The sequence below is a fragment of the Trachurus trachurus genome (assembly GCF_905171665.1).
Source record: "Trachurus trachurus genome assembly, chromosome: 11".
NCBI lineage: Eukaryota > Metazoa > Chordata > Actinopteri > Carangiformes > Carangidae > Trachurus > Trachurus trachurus.
The window spans coordinates 11,938,552-11,960,142 of NC_139904.1; the positions used below are offsets into that span (position 1 = coordinate 11,938,552).

The following is a 21,591-nucleotide window of genomic DNA, read 5'->3' on the forward strand; positions in this document are numbered from 1 at the left end:
TATAAAAAAGTTCTTAGGATATATCCATGCTGCTTATGGGGCCCATGCTTCCCCTAGTCTGGCCCATATAATTTCACATTTGGGCAGAATTGGGCTTTAATCATTCAGTGTTTTTTTTTACAGTCTATGTTTCAGACTGGAGAAAAGTATTTCCCAGATACTAAATGAAATTTACATCTGCATAATGACCTCTCATATATGTTGATGGGTTTTTTTTTGTTGTACTTTCTCCCATTTAAACCTGACTGACCATTCGTTTTGCCCCTTTATTTATTTCAATATATATATTTCAAATGTATGAACATTTTATAATGTTTTTTTTAATTGGTTTCTGTTCTTACTTATTATGTCATTTATTATCAATCGTATTATTATCATATTTGTTAATTATTTATCATTATTTATTTATATTTTATCATATGTATTCATTCATTCATTCATTCATTCATTCATTCATTCATTCATTCATTCATTCATTTTCCAAGACACCTATTTGTAGTCTAGTTTTAGTCATTGAACTACAAGTACCAGCTGTCATCGGGACTTCCATGGGCTCCAGGTTCACATGGGCTGGGAGGGAAATCCACATTTTACATACTACGCCCTCTACGGGATACACAGCTCGTATCTGGCAACACACACACACACACACACACACACACACACACTCACATACACAACACACTCGCACACACATAACCCACTCACGGCTGTCGTCACTGAGGTCAGGTAGACGGAGCGAAGATGGCGACCGCCTACGAGAGATACAACCTGTAAGTAACATTTAAAGACGTTTGAATTATTTTTCTGTTGAACCGCCGTTATAACGTCAACGGCCGGTAGAACGTCGGTTAAGACGCGGCGGTTACGAGCCGGTACATTAGCCCGGTAGTCCGAGAGTTAGCAGCGGCAGCGGCAGCGGCAGCAGCGGCGGCGGCGGGTTAACGTTAGATGACACAGCAGCTGAAGTTCGCTGACAGGCTCGGCCGGTAGAGCGAGAACCGGCCAAGTTTCACTCCGCTCTCATTCATTATGGAGGAAAATACGTCGGCGTCCTGGATGCGGGTTCGGCGGGAGGCGTGAGGCGGCTGTCAGCGCTCAGCACCGGGCAGTTGTTTGTTGCTAACACGGAGGAGGAAGAAACTTAGTTAACGGGTAACGTTGCTAGCAGCGGCGGCAGCAGGGTTGTTGTTGACGGCTCTGTCCGTCCGGGGGTCCGCTGTTCGACTCCCCTGCTGCGTCTTGTCCTTTTTCTTATTACTTTCATGAAAGTTGACAGGGATCTGTGTACTTTTGTCAGACACACCCTGTTCGATCCCCCAGTGAGCTGCCCAGCCCTGTCCGCCTAGAGATAGATACCTTTGAGCCTGACAGTTGTGTTTAGTGAGAATAAGGAGCTTTCCTCATCTTCTGCATAGTGTGTATCCCTGACATGATGGGTTTACAGACAAGTTGGAATTAAAGGGTTTTGTATTTATCTGGTGAAACATATAGAAATTGTGGAGGAGAGGCAGCAGAGCATTTAATTTAAAGGTCCATACTTGACTCTTTTCCTGCTGTGTTTTAGAGCTCAACAGATCAATCAGTTAGACCAACAGGACATTTAATGAATTATCATTATCTGAAGAAATATCGGATCTGATATCTGGGCTACATCATCTTTATTGCGCCACAGACAGCCAAGGCTACTATTGTTTACCTACCTGAGATCATTTCTACTTACATGAATGATCATTTTGTATAAGACAACTTCAGTCATAAACATTAGACTTAAACTCACGATGACAGGAGGATCTTTGCAGCTCCCTTATTACTTTAAATATACCATGAAGTTGTTAAAATTAGCTACATATCCTCATTTTTCTATTAATTGATTTAAGTTTAGAAATCTTTATATTCTACTCAGTGTTCATTTTCTGGCAGTGTATCAGCCAATGAATCCTGCTCCAAACTATTGTTCTTTTAACAGCCTTTAAAGATCCACTATTGGTCGACTGTGTTTTTTATGTTGAGGCGTAACATGATACATCTGTGGCTTCAAGAACCAAAATAACATCTTGTTTTAGTTTTATATCTCATAGTAACAACAGGTCAGTGAGCCAATCAGAAGAGAGGAGGCTCTGATTTATCGTCTTGTCTGATAGTTTTCTGTGTGATAATAAATAAATATAGCAGATTTCAGGGAAATATCCATAGAGACACCAAATCCTGTGATCACTGTGTGGTGGGTTCAAGTGGGCGGCGGGGGCTCAGAGCTTTGGTTGTGACAGCTATGTTGTGACATCACAAAGTTACATAAGTCCCGACTCCCGAGACAGCTGGTTTTAAGGCTCAGTTTCTGAATACAGGCTGTGTACATTTCTCTGTTGATTCACAGGATTACTATTAAACATAGAACTGCTTTATAATCAAACAAAACATAGACATACTGTATACATATGGGCAAGTTGAAGTAGTGTCTGAGTTCTGACTCTCCAATCAAACAGGTATTTTACAAGAAAAAGCAAAAACATAATGTAAAGTCTGACAAATATATAATATTATTTGTCAGAAATATGTTTATAATCATAGAGGTCATTGAACTTGTAGTATCCACAGGAGTTTCCAAGGGGAGTCCCAGGTTTCTACCATGATAATATATGTGCCTTTAAAATTCAGTTTTCACTATGGTGCGTTGATCATTTTGAGAAATCTTGATCCACTTGATTAACTCCAGTGAAGACTGTGTGTTGGTTAGCTCATTCAGACACATGATGTCGATTGTGGAAGATGCCTAAGGAGGAGTGAATGAAAACCAGCATGTTAAGCGAAGCACATCTGGTTTGAGGAAGATAGGCTGAACCATGTGAAAGGGTCTGCGTGTCCTCGTATAATAGTTATTATATCACTAATACGACTTTGCGTTGTCGTAGCTCAGGCATGTGTAGTGTGTCGAGATTACTCAAGGCCAACAATAGAGCGCTTGTGTGGCTTTGTCACCGCTGCAGCAGCTGAGCTTTTCGCTACATCACCCTGAGCTCCACTGAGGTCACTTTTTTGTGTGTTGCAGGGATTTAAAGCTCAAATAGTTGTTGCTCCATATAACATATCAAATCAATGGACTAAAATCGGCAGTTGTCTTCATTTTCTGTCTTTTTCTTCTCCTCTACTTGATGTTTGGGACCACCCTTATAATCGCAGTCCATCCAGCTGCTGGCAGTGCAGATATAGCCTACATATACTCGATTTTTAGACCCAGTGTTGTTTTTAAACTTGTTCTGTCATGTTGATTTTATTCACTGTTTTGACAGTAGACAGACACAGAGTGAGAGAGTGTGAGGATAACATGAAAGAAGCTGGGGCTGCTCACTGCGCTCCTCGCACTACTTGGCAGCAGGGAGGCCGGGCTGATCATGGGTTAGGCTACATAGATTATGTAATGCTGTTAGTTACCCACAACAGAGAGAAGGACCCTTCCCCAGGGGAGTCAGAGGTCGCTGTCGACTGTAAAGCTGCTCATCCATAGCTTTGCAGGAAGTCATGCAACAGCAACCAGATGATTCGCTAAAACACACAACTCACAGATTCAGACCAGGAGCATGCACCATTCATAAAACAGCACTTAGGATCCAGCAAAACAGTAATAAGATGCCTCAAACTGTACACACACATCCATGCAAGCTCCCTTTAGAAATCGATCAACTTGAACTTGAAAATGCCTCTCAGTCAGTTCAAAACACTCTCCATAAACGGTGAATTAAAACGCTGCATGGGTATTGATCTGCATGTTGTTCCTGTGGTGTATTGAGGCAGCGTTACACACAAAAACACAGTGTGAACGGCTGCAGCAGGTGTGTGTGTGTGTGTTTGAGCACTGATGAAATAATGCTCGAGTTGGTTCACATCTTTTATATTTGTATCATGGAGCAGCAGCTCTGCTTCACTGGCAAAACAAAGTCTGAATGTTTATGATAAAGTGACAGAGGATGCGACAGGCTCCTCCCCAGTTCTCCTCTTCCTCCTCCTCCTCCTCCTCTTCCTCCTCCTCCTCCTCCTCCTGCCCACCGGCACTGCCAATCTCTGCGGTCTCCGAAATATAACAGACAGCTGCTTGTTGTGTCATCATCGATTTATTCATCTCTCCTCATGAGAATACATGACCGAACATAGCGGATGTTTCTCCACTCTGCCTGTGTACTAGCTGCCGAATAGGGAAGTGTGCAGGTGTATGGAGGTACATTTGTGTCTTTACTATTCAATCAAAAGAAAAGTTGATTTAAACAATCAAAACAAACTTGACCTTTTCAATCAAAAGAAAAGTGTTTAAAAGCAAAAAAATATTTGAGACCCAAAAAATTGCGTTTGAACCCTTTTTTTCTTTGATTGAAAAGGTTTTTTTTTGATTGAAGTGAGTTATTATTTGATTGAAAATATCTTTTCTTTTGATTGAATAATAAAGACACAAATGTACCTACCTCCTCCATACAGGAGTTCCTAAAAAATGAAGCACTTACCATCCTCATTCTTCTGGGTCACTTCACAGGATCTTTCCTCCCTGTCCAGAAAGCCACCGTTCGTGCCTTGCTTCATCTCTGTAGGGAGGGAGAATACGATGATTCATCCAGCAGAACCTAATCACAACTTGATATGATCGGGAGTGTCACTGCACCTTTGTGTTTTGGGCGTTGTGTATTTTTAGGTGTTCCAGGTTAAACGTGTCTCAACCTGACAGCTCCGGTCGCCTGGTGTTCAGGCTGCATACCCAGACACCTGCCACCGTCTATGTCTTCACTAATGGTCAATTAGATGACTTAAAATATCACATTATCACATGGTTGCTACTGGCTCTGAGATGTTTCTCTGTAGTTCGTACATCACAGAGTTACAGAAGTCCTGATGGCTCGTTTTAGGGCTCGTTTTCTGAATACAGGCTGTGTGCATCTCTCTGTGGACTGAGGCTTTGATACTGTCACAGCATTAATATGAAACCATGACCTGCTTTACATGGACATCTAACTTTTTATGTTGTTGTATGGACCTTAAATACAGATGTTTTATTTCACCAATTGATCCAATTATACGTTTTCATTTGTCTGTCAGTGTTACTGTCTTTAAACACAGATTTTTACATAAAAGATGTTGAACACCAGTGAAGTGAAGGTGAACCCAATGAAACTTTTGCAAGCTGCAGGTTTAAAGCTCAGGTTGAACTTGTTTTTTTAACACCACCTCTACTTTCTCTCCCAGACACACCACCCCAGAGAAGTTCTTCATCGAGGCCTGCGATGAGGGGGCTGATGCTGTGCTGGCGATCGACAGGGTCTCAAATGAGATGACCCTCACAGGTAGAAACTCTTTGAAAGTTTAATGACATCCAGTTCACAATCATTCAAAAAATATGGCAACTTCTTCAATTAATGCAGTGTCGATCCTGACACGTTCTTAACCGTCATCTTTTGTCTTGCACTTAAATTCACTTTCTCTTGATTTGCATGATTCAATTAGTTTATGGCATGAAGAGATGTGCCAGACAAAAGGTCAGACTTTCCTGCAACATTAAACATTAGTTAATTGGTGGAAGTAAATACCTCACAGAGACAAACATGGGCTTTGCAGAAAGCGTTGATTTTCTAGTTTAACAGGAAAAACCGATGTTTGTAGCTCAAACCACTGAAGAAAAACAACACTGTGCAGCCAGTGGTATGGTATTACATCAGGGGAAAAGCAGCTGTGGCTGTAATTGTGCAATCTGCACTATAATCCTTGTCAAACCACCTTTTATGGGAACTTTATACACCTGGGTGACATGCAGAGGATCCCGTGACGTGCAGCCGGCACAGGGCGGCTCAAGGATGACTGGCACAGTCCAGACCGGTCTGTTCTCTCTGAAATGTTCCTTTAGCCATGAAAACACAGGGTCAGGGGCCATGACTGCTCACCTCCAGGAGGATGATGAAGGGGCCAAAGAAATCTGTGTTTTCTCTAAACACCTTTTCCTCTCTGCATTTCTGCATCTTTTGCACTTTGATGTCTGCTTATTTAATTGCATACATGTGTGTGACTGTTTCCAATAAGACTTTGAGCAGTAGATGTTTCGACATGTGACATGTGGTCCTACATTGTAATTCAATTCCTAATGTAGTACATACATGGTAGTACTACTAAGCAAATTCTCATGTTAATCATCCAACTGTGAGTGTGAAAGTTAGCTAGAGCTGATTACTGTAAATAAAATGTCAGCCGTTTGCAGAGCCAATAAAAACAAATGAAATGGTCACAGTTGTTGAGATGATAATTATCTTAAGTATGTTTTCATAGCCCAGCCTGTTAGCTTAGCTTGACCTCTGTTTGCACTGCAGCTTCCCCTCACTGGATGTTTCCAATGTGGCTTCGTCTGCTCGACTCATCTGCCCACTTCTGCTTTCATTCTTTCAAGACATGATCTTTGTGGAGATTATATCATGCAGTTAGATTTTTAGAGCTAGATTTTCAAAGCTCCTTTTGAGCAAATAATCAACTAATCCTCATTAAAATAACATTCACTCATATGGTTTGTTGACTTTCTTTGTCTGATCAATGTACCGTAGGTAAAAAGGATGTTCCACCCTCGGCGGTCACCAGGCCGATATGTGGCATCATGGGAACCATTCGCCTGGTAGCAGGTAGGCTCCTCTGTGATATGACGGTCATATCTTTGACACCTGTACAGTCAAACAGCTGTGAGTGACCTCACACGTTCACACTCACACCTCACAGGGATGTACCTGATCGTCATCACCAGGAAGAGGAACGTGGGCAGCCTCCTGGGCCACGCCGTGTGGAAGGCCGTGGATTTTGACGTGATCTCCTACAAGAAGACAGTGCTGCACCTCTCGGAGATACAGGTCAGCAAGATTTGTGCTCTCGTTAATAGCGTACACACTGCTGCGGATTCAGCCAACAAGAGCATCTGAAGGCAGAAGTATACTGTTTGTCCTTCCCATTCTGGTATACAAAACTAAACAGGATAGTCTTGTTGACATCATAGCAGAAACATTTTATAAAGCTGACGCCCTCCATAGTTGTAAGTGTTTGAAATACTTCAGTTATTTTATTTATTTATTTTTACCCACAATTTATTTCAAGCTTATATATAAATAAAAAGTGATGATGAAAAGACAACAGGAACTGAAAACCAAATAAACGAACAAATAAGCTCAAAGACGACATGATTCCTAATAACAAAAAGCCTGAAAAGGAGTAGGAGGAAGTGTAACACTTATTTAGTCCTACCCCTACATCCACATAGAAAACTATAATATATCTATCCTGCACACAACAAAGAAGGTTGAAAGGAAAAAGAAAAAAAAGAGAACAAAGCAACAACAACAGAAAACAAACAAATTAACAAACAAAACAGTATAACCATGACCATCAGGTAGTATTTAAACAGCGTTTTCCCTTCTATATTTCATGAACATCGTTTCCTTATGTGTTTTTCATTGATTTGTGTTTATGCATTATTTTAACTGCTCATCCATTGTAATCTTACAACAGAGACACAAAAACTTTTCTTAGTGGTGCGTACCCTTGATGTTTTGAAGTTTTCCCTTCCCCTTAAAGGAGAATTCCAGTCATTTTCTAAATAACGCTCTACAGCTCTAGGTCCCCGAGTGCGACCATAGGAAAAAATCTGAGAAAAATATGTGCAGCCTGGACCTAGCTCTCCTCCTGCTAGCTGCACTACACTGCAGTTAAACAGCGAAGTAGTGTTAGAAGAAGTGTTCTTCTAACCGCGACTTTGGCCTCTATATAATGCTCAAAATATCACTACACAATGCTTTGTAACATCCACCAGTTCCTCACCACACAACACTGAGTGTGCATAACTCTGTTAATGTGAGAGAGCAGTGTTAACGTGTGTTTTTATCACGTAGCTCTGTTTACTCTAGCTTCCTGGGTAGACCTTACTAGTCCACTGTCGAGCTCGAGACTGTTTCCATATCAACAAAGACAAAAACGTGAGGAAAACATGGATTTAGGAGGGAAAAAATGATTTTGGATGGGGAAAAAAAGCAGTTATATTGATATTGATTGATTGATGCGTTACTTAGAAAATGACCGGAATTCTCCTTTAAGTTGTAATTCCCTTCCCTTCTCTACCTCAGTTTGTTGTGTTATTATGTCTCCACTCTGGGGGTCAAAAGTCAAAGATTGTGACCTCACAAAACATGGCTTCAGTCATGTGACTGACCACAATATCTCAGTTACATCTTGACGCGATCATTCAAATTTGGTAAATATGTTCACTTGGACTCAAAGACAAACTGATGAGGTTATGGTGGTCAAAGGTGAAGACTGACGTGATGAGCTAGCTGAACACTTTACAGCCATAACTCGAGTCTTCACACAGCAGTTATGACTAAATTTCCTGACATGACATTTGAGACCAACAGCAGTCGCTTACTGTCTCTGACCTGGCCTCCCACTGAAGTTAATGATGAGAGTCAGCCTGTGAACACCATTTGCGGTACAGTGTGATGGATTGTGGGTGTCTCTCAGGCGTGCACTCTCTCTGACTGAGACCTCATGTTTCAGTCTTTGCAGTCGGTGCTATCTCATTTCAGCGAAGCAGGCAGTGCATTATTAATCTGCTGCTGCTTCTATTCTTGGTGTACTAATTGAAGGATCAGCCTTGGCTGGAAACGTGATTCATGGTAAAACACTGTGTATCCAGTGTCCAAATGATAATGAGGAACTGGATGTGACAGAATAGTGTTTGGCTTTTATCAAGCTGATTTTATTTAATGATACTAGTTCTTTCCTGCCTGTTTTTTGTCTAATAGTATCTAGTGAGGCTCTAAGTCGTCGGTTTGAGGCTAATCTATGGTAACAGTGGACAACACAGAGCAGATAAAGGGACAGGAATGTAAGAAGTAAAGGATGGAGGTGTAACGTCAGGCTTCACTCTCTGTGCTAACTGGCTTAGCATCCAGATCCTATTAACATGACAGACACACACAAAGCACGAAACTCTCTTCTGAGTCTGAATGGGCAGGTGGGAGGAGGGGGAGCTGAGCTTCACCAAGCAACAGTAGCACAACAACAACAACAACAACGGCCAAAGTCAAAACTGACCCCTCACCAAACCCATGTCTCTGTTAGTGTCAGACTTTTCACTCAGGCCTGGCACATGGCGGAGCGTCTAGATTTGAAATGATTGCCCCTTTGAAACAATGACTCCTTGATATGAGACAGAAAAACAAAAAGCTGATTCTCATCTCAAGTTTCCAGCCATCAAGTTTGTCATCTGGCAGATGCAGTCAGTCTCCTGTAGCTGTAGCTGACACAAAACCTTGACCTCTTGTCTTATCCAATAAACATCTATCTGTAAACACAACACTGTAGCCGTGCTGTCAGTCGCTCAAGATTCATTGAATGACTGTATCCTACCACCAGCCAAGTTAAGTGTTCAAGTTTAGCTGATTCCTCCATCAGCCATGTTGTACATTTGATTATATAAACAGTCGTTACTGTCTTTAGTCGAGCAGGTGAAAGAAAGAAAAACACAACAAGGAGCTCAGCTGAGTGGAGTTACTCTGTGAACACAAGAGCCAACAGAACCAGTCTAACCACAACCACTAGCACATGTTAGCTATGCTGTGATATGCATCAACAGTTAGCCAGTCAACTATTTACACTTTTAGTGTCAGAAATAGCTGGTTAACTACAGTAACTCTACCATGTCTATTGTCTAGAGAAGCTGTGGCTGATGCAAACAGACCTATAACATTATGAACCATCAAGAAAAAAGACTTGAATTACAAAATATGTTGAGACACCATGGCTTTGTTCAGGATGCCTTCACTGTACTATTTATTTACATAGAAAACAGGTGTGTGCTGCTGTAATATTGTGTAAAATCTCTGGTATAAAACCTTTAAATCGCCAGTAAAAATGAACTGGGAAAATAAATCAAGTCAGTTTAATAAACCTTTAAAACTGTGAGGAGGAGAAAAGTGCCTGAGTGCAGCGATTTGTTTGAGAAACGCGGAGCTCGTGTTCATATTTACTTTAGAGCATTCCTAAGTGTTGTTCTTGAAAGTTGTATAAACGCAGGCCCACAGCTTTTTCTCCCCTGGCAGTCAGCAGATAGAGCTGAGATAGATGAGAGAGGAAAAAGTCGCATCTGTGCATCCCCAACACAGACAGTACAGGCGGTTTCCTGCAAAGTGTATTGTCATGACTTTTCCCTGAGCACTCAAAGTGTGTTTTCTTTCCTCTTCCAGTCGCAGGAGAATAAAACCTTCCTGTCGATGATTAACAATGTGCTGACCACGGATGGCTTCTACTTCTGCACGGACTACGACCTGACACACACTCTGCAGCGGCTGGCCAACACCAGCCCTGACTTCCAGGAGATGAGTCTGCTGGAGAGGGTGAGACGTCCACGCAGAAAAGTGCTGCATCAAAGAAAAAAGTGCTGTCTGTTGTTGTTTCTATGACAAGAATATCGAGACATCATCACTGCTATTGCATGAGCAATACTACTGAACTACAAACACTTCCTTTTTTTATTTTTATCTTTATTTACCTTATATTTTTTCATTTTCTCTTTTTTCTAACAATAGAATGAAGGGTAATTAAGGAAGTGGGACAAGTAATCGATTTATTTATGATTTTATATATATAATGATAGACAATTAGGCTCAGGATACGTCTTTACTTTGTGACTTCCGGGCAACAGACACACAGAACAACTACTGGTGCCGCTTGGCTCAGTAAACACATCCAAAAATGTTTGGCCAACCAAAACATAACACAGCAACTGCCTTTGCAGTAATGACCCACAATGTGACAACCTCAATTGTAAATCACTTAAATCTACAGTCTCCTCTATGCTCCTAACTTTATTATAAATATAATTAATATAATTAATTAAAGTTGGTGCATTCTTGCAATTGTTCAATTGTCATACCAGCCATCTGTGTCATCTGTGGTATGTGTATGCATATCGTTGTGTGCATAACTGTAGAGCACAATGTGTTGCTCTACACGACCACTAACAGTAACAAACATTACATTTGTGTGTATGCGAAAGCCTGATTCTGACTCTCACCAAGCACTTCATCAGCAGCACCACACTGACACTGGGCACTTCCTCCCTTTGTTTTAAATATGTCACGCATTCTGCAAGATGTTGGAAATAGCAGCACTGCACAATGATCATTACTATGTCGCTTTTGCTTTCCGTGACTGATGAATCGCGTGTGTTGACGTCTCGACTGTCTCGTGGTTTTCAGGCAGATCAGAGGTTTGTGTGGAACGGGAACCTCCTGAGAGAATTGGCTGCACAACCAGAGGTAACGCATGTCATTCTGAAACCGTGGCCTATTTGTCAGTGTTTCTGACCTCATTTTATTTCATCAGAATAAATGTGACTATTTCCCCTCTAGCTTCATAGGTTTGCACTTCCTGTCGTCCATGGATGTATCCTTTTTTCATCGATTGTCTTCTGATTTTCTGAGATGAGATACAATGGGAGGTAACACTTAACAATAAGTACACACTATTAAGCATTAATAAATTCTGAATTCTTCATTTATAACACATGAATACTCTTTAGTATGTAGTTTATAAGTACAGTGCTTAGAGTAAAACATTTTTAACATGAGATGAGATAAAACAATCTTATCTCATTGAGATCAGATCAGCTTCAGAGCCTTTCCTTGACCCCTCTGGTTCAGTCATCGTCATGAAGCCATGTCGTATAAACGGAAAGATCTTTGAGTGGATCCTCATCTCCAGGAGAAGCTGTTTCCGGGCCGGTGTCAGATACTACGTCAGAGGTAACAGACCCTGGGCGTCACGTCTCGATGAGAGCAAATAATCTGACGGCTTTCACTTTTCGATAACCAGTTCTACTTTAATCTCCAATGCACTTCACTAGTAGCATTAGGTAATGTTGTCTTCCACACCGCTGTCCTGCTCTCCTCTCAGGCATCGACTCTGAGGGCCATGCTGCTAACTTTGTGGAGACGGAGCAGATCGTTTTGTATGAAGGAGCAAAGGCCTCATTTATTCAGGTGAGTGTTATTATTATTATTACGGCGGCTCATACTCTCACTTTTAGATCAGATGTTTCAGAGATGATTTTTTAAATGATGTAACTTTTTTTTTTTCTCTCTGTCCCCAGACACGAGGCTCAATGCCCTTTTTCTGGAGCCAGAGGCCCAACCTGAAATACAAACCTAAACCTATAATCAGCAAAACCACCAGTCACGTAAGAGGAGGCATTGTGCACTTTTGTTTAATCCAAATTCTGATAGATTTGATAAAACCTCTGACCATGTGAAATCTGTCTGTAGCTGGATGGTTTCCAGAGGCATTTTGACTCTCAACTCCTCATCTATGGGAAGCAAACGATCCTCAACCTGGTGAGGACTCTTTTTTAAGATCTTCTTTCAAAAGCAAAGAGAAGAAAGCCTCTGAACGATGTGTGTTTTCGTCTTCTCTTGTTGTTCCAGGTGAATCAGAAGGGCTCAGAGAAGCCACTAGAACAGGCCTTTGCCAAGATGGTGTCAGGCATGAACAACGGTATGCTCAAGTAAGTGTTGCCCAGTGCCACAGTCACTTATAATGACAATAATAATGGTAAGAAAACTAACACCATTTGTATTCCACTTACCTGTATAATTCTAATAAAGTTACAAAGAGCTTTAAAGAGGAACTATGCAAGTTCAGTTTCTTTTCCGCTGTTTTGCTAACCCTCCTCTCAGCCATGTGCATTTGTTTACAACAAAGCCGGCGAGAAATCAATCAACAGAGCGGTAGATAACATTATATATCATATATGATGTTACGACATGTTTGTGTAGTTTAATCTGTCATAAACAAGAGATTACGGGTTGCGGTGCGCAGAGACGAGAGCTAGGACACCGGGGCGGGGGCCGCGATCTTGAAAAGTTGTTTATCAGCCAAGAGACGCTACAGTAGGTGGAAGGCAGAGAGCCTCCAGTCTCCCTGTAACAAGTTAAAAGTCATTTATTAAACCATCATAATTATTCCAAAACTGTTTAATTAAGGTAAAAATGTATCATAGTTACGCTACAAATCCTGCATAGTTCCTCTTTAAAAGAAAAAAGTAAAATAACATGAAAGAAACTGTCAAAGAACGAGAGGAAGACGCCTAAAAACCTGCTGAACCACTGATCGCATCCAAAGACAACAACTCCCATGACCCCATGCTGCTTCATGACGTCACCCGATTCCGTCTCTTGTTATTGTTTTGATCGAGAGGCCCCCTTGAGGCAGAAGTTACAGACTTATTATTAGCATTAACTGTTTCGGACGTGGTCTGCTCTTGTCCTCAGTTACATCGCCTTCGACTTCCACAAAGAGTGCAGCCACATGCGATGGGACCGTCTCCAGATCTTAGTGGATTCTGTCGCCGAGACACAAGAAGAATACAGGTAACTTACCGGTAACGTGCGATTGCTGTGGATGGAATATGAAGCTGTAACTCTGCGAGGGACTAACTCAGATGCTTGTCTGCGCGCAGCTACTATATGGTGAACTCAGACGGGAAGACGTTGGTCCAGCAGAGGGGAGTCTTCCGCAGCAACTGCATGGACTGCTTGGACAGGACCAACGTCATCCAGAGCCTGCTGGCCCGACGCTCCCTACAGTCTCAGCTCCAGGTACGTCTAACCCTGCTGCTGCTGCTGCTGCTGCTGCTCTGAGCCTCTAAGAATAGCAAGAATAGCAAAAAGCTGGAACTCCAGCCTCCAGGTCAAGCTCGTCGTGTGCAGAAATGAGAGAAGAGTGCAGATAAATCACATCATGGCAGATTATATAAAACGATAATCCAGTTTGGACAATATCTCCAGAGCTCTCAGGCGCATCCATCTACTCTCTATTGACATGAGGTTCACAACATTATATCCTTGAGCCCCCCCCCCCCCCCTCCCTGCTTGTGTCCAAGACAAGCCAGGCCCTCCCATCCACAGCCCCTGTAAAACAATAAAGTGATCAGTTACAAACTTTTATTTACAAAACTAAACTGCAGCTGTAGGTTTTTGTTCCTATTGTCTTTGTTTATACATAATTCTGATTAGCCAATTGGGTGTGTTATTTTTTTTTAAGGGCGCACTCACACTAGGGCCAGTTGATCCGTACCGTGCTGAAGCCCGAATGCCCCCCCTCCCCTGTCCCCCGCTGGCCCGCACTCACACTACCTCGAACCCAAGCATGCTGAAGCACGGTTGTCTCCGACACATACGTCATCACGTTGATATACCAACACGGCGGATGCGCTCTGACTGCTGAAAGAACGGCGCTTTGACCGGTTGTCATGGTTATCTTGAAGTTTAATCAAAGCGACGTTAACTAGCGATGTTTACGGCGCGACGTAATCGTTAAGTGACTGTTGTTTACATGCGGTTGCAGACACGTGGTGGAGAACGAGCCCGCAGCGCATTACGTGTGCGCATTCCTGGCCAAGCGTACCGTGCCCAAGCACACCTCTCCCAACCGTGCCGGGCCAGGGAAGTGTACCGTGCTCAGGCACGGAACGCTTGCACTCACACCAGCAATAGAATCCGGACTTTAGGGGGCAAACGTGCTTGGGCACGGTACGATTGCCTAGTGTGAGTGCACCCTAAGTATACTTTTTGGGCTTTTTTATTGCCTTTAATTGACAGCACAGTAGAGAGAGAGAGACAGGAAATCAATTCAATATGCACCAATACAATTTTGATAACCTCACAGTCTCAGAACAGGCAACGGTCTGTGGAGCTCCTGAGATCTGAGGTTGGGAACCAACGCACAAGGAGATACATGTAGGTGGATTGTGCTGCTTTAGGCAAGGCAAGGTATCTTTATTTATATAGCGCATTTCATACCAAGGCAACTCAATGTACTTTACATAAAGACAAAACTTTTTTTTTTTAAAGAACAGCATAAAAACAAAAAACACAGAGTTAAATGCAGGAGCAAAGAAGAATAAAAAAGTAAAACAAAAGAAAATAGATAAAGTTTAAAGTTATTAAAAAGAGCTCAGCTATAAGCACATGAAAAGAGAAATGTTTTTAACCTGGATTTAAAAGTGCTCACAGTTGGGGCTGATCTCAGTCCTGCTGGTAGTTTGTTCCAGTTGTGTGCAGCATAACAACTAAATGCTTTAGGGTGGTGTGTCCCCTTTTTTACTGACCTGTGTGTGTGTGTCTTGTGTGTGTGTGTGTGTGTGTGTGTGTGTGTGTGGACAGAGGATGGGCGTACTGAACGTGGGCCAGCGGATTGAAGAGCAGGCCGAGTTCGAGAAGATCTACAAGAACGGTAACTCCTCTCTCTTCTGCGCCAGACTGTTAGCATGTGTGGTGTGTTTTTTGTTTTGTTTTGTTTTGTAAAGTAGAAGCTCCGACCTCTTGAGTGCGTCCTCACTGTTCTCTGTGTGTGCTCTCTAACCAGCATGGGCTGACAATGCCAATGCATGCGCTGTACAGTATGCAGGAACCGGAGCCTTGAAAACAGACTTCACCAGGTACGGTACCGTTACAACCTCGCAACAACACACAACACATCAGTTGACTAATGTGTTTTGCATTGTGGAGTGCAGCTGCTGCATCATTATTACTGTACCATCCGTGGCCGGTGTGTAATCGGAGGTTGATTTCTCCATCAGGACGGGGAAGAGGACCAGGTGGGGGCTGCTGATGGACGGCTGGAACTCCATGATCCGCTACTACAAGAACAACTTCTCTGATGGATTCAGACAGGTACGATGGAGATGTCAATCAGACACAATGTTAACTAGAAATTTACGGCTTAGATACTGAATTTAAATGATTTTCTTCAGTCTGATACCTGTTGAAACTCATGTAAAACAGCAACATTACTGTATATGTAGTGGTTGTTTTGCTCTTAATGATACGAATAAAGAGTCTAAAAGCTGATTGATATGATATAATTATAGTCAAGTTGGCCGTGACAGATTGATTGATGAATTTTCAAAATAAAGGTTGTAGTGTCAACCAATAGCAGATAGAAGCAGGGAACATCAGTTTGAGGATGTTGTAGATGTTATTTGGTGAAAGTGTGAATGATGATCTGGGATCAGCCGTGGTCACAGGGGACAACACGACCTCTTCAATCACGCCACAATAGTAAATAATACATCACACTTAGGAAAATATCAACCTTGTAGAATAGTTGCATTTTTTCAGAGACATTCTATATTGTACTTTGATTATTTCAGGGTTCCCACGCGTCCTGGAAAATGGTTCACCAATTTTCCAGTCATGGAAAACACATGGAAAATGAGAAAAAAAAGTCACATGTCCTGGAAAAGCTTGAGTTGATTTATCACAGCTACCAGAGCTCTATTTGACTTTTTCAGACCCTTCTAAGGTTTTCGTTTCCAAAAAAAAAAACATGTTTGTGCTGCTATGATAAGTTTGTCACAATTTCTAAGCATTTAAGAGATTATTTCATAAATTACAGCCATAGACTGCATATTTTTTAAATCAGATTTCTGGGAGAGAGAATGAGAGAGAGGAATAAACATAGAAACAAACTGATTAAATTTACAAAATAAGGTACCATTGTCGAAAAGAACACTTCTCCAAAGCATGAATGGGACGGGATGAATCAGTGTATGGCGTAAAAACTAATGTCCGTCAGACTGTAGTAGCTGAAAATGTCCTGGAAAACGATTTCAAGAAAAGAGTCGGAACCCTGTATTTTATCTATTGCAATCACAACTTTGTCATAATTATTTTAATCTCAATTCCTTTGTGTTTCTTGTTAACCTTAAATGATTAGCATCAATAGTAGAATGATGTGTGTGTGTGTGTGTGAAGTGCAGTCACAGTGTTGCTGTGTTTCTGTTGGTTTCAGGACTCCATTGATCTGTTCCTGGGTAACTTTGCCGTCGACGAGTCAGACGGGCCGACTCCTCTCCGTGTGCAGAAGGACTGGAAGTTCCTCACAGTCAGTACAAACGTGTTTTTCTTCATTCATCAGCAGCACTGATGTGACTGTTGTTCATCCACTGATCTCGTTCTCTCCTCTGTTTTGCAGCTGCCCACCATCATGCTGGTGGCGTTCTCCATGTGCATCGTGTGTCTTCTCATGGCGGGTAAGTTCAACCTGCACTCGTATCGTCTTTTGGACACTTTGAGTCTTCGACTACTGAAGCACAATCAGATCAAAGTGATGCTGGAAGTCTTCTGATATTTCACAAAACAATGGCATCAAAAAAACGTATGTCTCTTTGCAGCATAAAATATTTATGATGACATGAGCAACAATGAAACTTTGAAGTCTGGAACTTAGTTTTGATTAAATTAGAGTGAACAGAAAGTCGAAAAACTTCACACAGCAACTAGGACAAACTCTCACCCGGGTGGTTAATATTTAATAATTCTCGTCACATCGGTGTTTCTACTTTAAATGATTTTCTGATGAACAGAATATAAGAAAGCACATTTACAGTCTGTGATCGTTCAGCACTACACAAAAATGTTAAATTATATCTGAGTCATGTCTGCATGGAAAACCTCCAGAGGCACCAAAACACATGTAAACATCTATTGTTTCTGCTGTAATTTTTATTTAACTCACTTGTTTACATTTTATTAGTACTTATATATGAGAGCCAAAATCTCAGCTCCTCAAGCATTCCTCCTTTTTCACTATTTTAAATGAGTTAGCAGTAAGGGGGCGGGGTCAGACACTGCCAAGATGGCGATGGTGCAGCAGCTCACTCTGAGCAGCTCTTCAGAAACCTGTATGTGAAGTCATGGAGACTACATCCATCATCAGCTGTATTACCGGCTGGAACAGATGGCGAGTGGGAGGGTGTGAAGGGAAGTTTCACGGCTTCAGGTGACCGCTGCTGTTTGTCCTCCAGGTGACACGTGGACAGAGACCTTGGCCTACGTGATGTTCTGGGGCGCCTCCAGCGCCATCACTGCCGCCATCATCATGTTTAACGGCCAAGACTTTGTGGACGCCCCCAAACTGGTTCACAAGGAGAAGATGGACTGAGTGGGGATGTTTCTGTGTGTGCGTGCGTGTGTGATAGTGTGTGTGTGTGTATGCGTGGAGCAGCTGGGCCCAGCAGGCTCATATACCTCGTCATCTTCACTGTCTTCTTCCTCACATCTGGACTCTAGACTGATCTGCCTCCACACTGTCCTCCAGATGCTGTCAGTCAGTTTGTCATTGTTCGACCTTTCCTCTGCTCACACTCCTTCACACGGTTTGCTTTTACTCACACTGTCTCTTTAGGTCGGCTCTGCTGGTGTTGGGTTAGGTTGTTGGTTGCACAGACAGTGTATGGTGGGACTTCTTATTTGTTTACCATTTAAAAACCAGTACACTCTGCAGTGAAAGGTGTTTTCAGTCAAGTTTTCAGGCAACGAACACGCTACAATAAAAACCATAAACGGTGTAAGGTGTCACAACAGAGGAGGGAGTTGTTGAAGTAGTTGTTTGGGTGTATTATATGTATAGGACTCTTTAAAGCTGCATTAATTGTTTGTCCATTGATTTGGTGTGGGACAGGTGTTGTGGTTTTGCTGCTTTTAATTTGATAGGGACAGGAAAGAGAGAGAGAGCAAAGGACACTTTCAAAGTAATAATACAGGACCAGGATCAACCAAGGACATCTGTCTTCTTACTATGTGGACCTTCCATATTGGAAAACAATGATCGCTGCAGCTTTAAAGATACTTAACCGAAACAGATGATTGTTTCCTTAAAGTCAATCAGCCCTGAACGATCTCATTGAAAGATGTGGCACTTAAATATATAGAGAAATCTGTACATCTAATTGTAACGAGCCTTACGGAGTTGCACATTAAATACAAGTATTTGGCTAATCTTAATGTAATTGAAGTGAACAGTATAGTATGTCTTCCTATTAAGATGATTTAACAAAGATTACATTTTTATTAACACCATACTACTTTCCTTTCTCACCATCTTTTTTTTTGCACTTTGGAGACCCATGAAACACAGCTGCACACAGCTGTATATGATATATCCAGACCTGTGCACCTCAGCCCACGTCTTTGATTTGTTCGGTGATTTAAACCAGTGCTGAAGTAGTTTTTTTGTTTTTTTTTAAAGCAGAGATGTTCGGGCTCCATGATATCGTACAAACCTATTTACTTATATCCCTGTCTCCTCACCGAGTTTGGGGTTTTTTATGGTTCTCTAGTGTAGAACAGGACGAGTTGGACTCTTCTCTAGATCACTGCCTTACAGCTGCCCCTCAGTGGAGAGGGCGCAGAACCTTTCATATCGTCAGTAAAAAAAAAAAAGAGCTGATGGGGCTTTGAAACCGTCCTCTGATGTTGAGTTGAACTAGTCGTATGAGGATCGGTCACCGTCCCTTCTTGGTCTGCGTGTGGTGTGGTGTGAGGTTCGTCTTCTCTCGGATCAGGCTGGCCAGCGTTCTGCCGTTTGGTGATCGATTCAGTGATCAGTTTCACTTTCACGCTACTGTCAAAGTCCAACGTTTTATCCAGCTGGACCAAATCAGGGCGGCATTTCCAAAAGGTTGCAGGGTTTGATCTGAACTTAGTGAGTTTGTGTCAATCAAGGTCTGTATCAGTACAGAGTCCTGAAGTGCTGATTTTATTCCTCTGTGTTGGCGACGGTCTAAACCAGAGACGTTATGCCCAAAGCTTGTCTGCCTGGCGACCCATTCTCATGATACCTCGGTTACACCGTGGAGGAAACCAAAGGACAAACCCAGTGGATGTTAGTGGCAAAAGGTCAAGAGGTTAAGGTCAAACAGTCTGTTTTTTTTCCCTTGTGAACGCAGTATCTTGGGAGCTCTTAAAGGAGATCCCTTCACATTTGGCACAGACATTCACAAGGACAAAGTGGTTCGATTTATGGTCGTCAAAGGTCAAGGTCAATGTGTGACCTCATAAAACACATCGGTAACACTTTATAATAACTACACACTATTAAGCATTAGTTAAGCATTAATAAATACTGAATTTTTCATTTATAACACACAAATACTCAGTAGTATGTAGTTTATAAATAAAGTTAGTGCTTATCAATGATGAGTAAAACATTTTTAACTGTGTTTATAAACTACATACTAATGAGTATCCATGTGTTATCAATGATGAATTCAGTATTTAATGCTTAACTAATGCTTAATAGTGTGTACTTATTATTATAAAGTGTTACCAACACATCTTATCCGTAACTCAAGACTTCACACAGCGATCATGACAAAACTCGACACAAATGGTTCATTCATATTTTTTGGACTCTAACTGATGAGGAGGCAGATGACCTCGAGGAGAACTTTTGTCAACACAATAACATCATTATAATGCGTAATAATAACTTGTGTTAACAAGATGAGATGTTGTGCACACAAGTTAATAAATTGTGGGTATTAACCAAAGCACAGAAGAAAAGAAAAAAAAAGAAAGTTCAGGACTTCAGGTGCTCTGTACTCACTACTTTTAACTACATCGTTCATAAGGGCACCGTTGTCTGTCCAACCTTTCACAACCTAATGATGAATGTCCAGTGATGTCATCAGTCATGTCATCTGTGCTGTGCAGGCGAGGTCCTTTTTTGAAATACCTGCACATTTTAAACTGACATCTGTATTGACAGATGTGATTCATGTAATTCATGGGTGGAAATTATGACGAGCAATGACAGCGGGTCATTTAAATATTTTCTGTCTCTCATCCACAACCTGAAGGTTTCAGTTATTCAGTGCACTTTGATTTGTTTTTGATGTGATCAGTATATCTCTACTAATCAACACTGAGTTCATTCATGATATTTTTTTTTTTACCTGTTGTTGTCGTTTTGTTTTTTTGTTTTTTTCCTGGGGATTTGGGACTTTTAGAAATGTGGGGCAGGACTCTATTAAATTTTCAACATCGACACTTTCAACATCTGTTTGCAAGCTGCTCTTGGGATCAAGATGGGGAAACACGGTTATTTTCCCAACATGTTTACAAGTTGTGTTACAGGTTTGCAGATGATGTTACAACCCTGTGCAGGACAGCCGATGTTTTTAATGTGTGTGGGGAATGATGCTCATTAAGAGTCACATATGAAGAGCATTATTGGGGATGTATAGTTCTAAATGTATCATTTTTAAAAAGATAGGAACAATATCTATGTGTCCTAGCTGAGGTACTGGAGGACAGCATCAGTTTAATTTGTGGTGGAACATGTAAATGATCTTGTGTTTCTCCTCAGCGGTTTTCACTGCTCTCCTTCCAGAACGAGACATCATCCAGTGGTTTCTGTAATTGTCAATAAACTTCAATGAACGCACAGTCTTGTGTTTTTTTGTTTTTCTTTTACGTTAACAGCCCATTCCGCCTGAGGTGTTTAGAAGGAGGCAGTTCTTGTTTCTGATTCCAGATTCTTTGAGTCGCCCCTTTCACATTTCACCAGCGTTAACAAAAAACTGGTTGCACATGCGCAAGTACGTAGATCAAGATTTACTTGCACTGTTTAGAAAATTAGGGGCAAAATACCTCTATATCGGGACAGCCTGGAGCCCTGATCCTTTATTCGTCCGACAGTGGGGAAATTAGTCTGAATGATGTGAATGATTTTTGAATTTGCGAG

General features: G+C 41.7%; 1 protein-coding gene across 2 annotated transcripts; it reads left to right on the forward strand.

The window, feature by feature from the left end:
* The first annotated feature begins 663 nt into the window (after window positions 1-663).
* sacm1la (SAC1 like phosphatidylinositide phosphatase a) lies at window positions 664-21,258 on the forward strand. 2 transcript variants are annotated; one of them, XM_083982222.1, is made up of 20 exons: window positions 664-773; window positions 5,227-5,324; window positions 6,567-6,641; window positions 6,736-6,863; window positions 10,248-10,397; window positions 11,262-11,321; window positions 11,415-11,448; window positions 11,706-11,807; window positions 11,959-12,044; window positions 12,155-12,241; window positions 12,327-12,395; window positions 12,486-12,565; window positions 13,332-13,430; window positions 13,520-13,658; window positions 15,225-15,294; window positions 15,427-15,499; window positions 15,641-15,734; window positions 16,855-16,947; window positions 17,038-17,095; window positions 17,870-21,258. In XM_083982222.1, exons 1-20 carry the CDS (start codon window positions 745-747, stop codon window positions 18,004-18,006), a joined length of 1,761 nt encoding a protein of 586 aa, XP_083838348.1. In that variant the 5' UTR covers window positions 664-744; the 3' UTR covers window positions 18,007-21,258. The 2 variants fall into 2 exon arrangements, with proteins under 2 accessions (XP_083838348.1, XP_083838349.1); XM_083982223.1 differs by lacking the exon at window positions 664-773 and adding an exon at window positions 1,008-1,155.
* The last annotated feature ends 333 nt before the right edge of the window (window positions 21,259-21,591 follow it).

Coding starts and splice junctions, on each gene's coding strand:
- sacm1la (XM_083982222.1), top strand. CDS start 745: ATGGCGACCGCCTACGAGAGATACAACCT. Junction 12,566..13,331: donor ATGAACAACGGTATGCTCAA/GTAAGTGTTGCC, acceptor TCTTGTCCTCAG/TTACATCGCCTTCGACTTCC. Junction 15,500..15,640: donor TTGAAAACAGACTTCACCAG/GTACGGTACCGT, acceptor TTTCTCCATCAG/GACGGGGAAGAGGACCAGGT.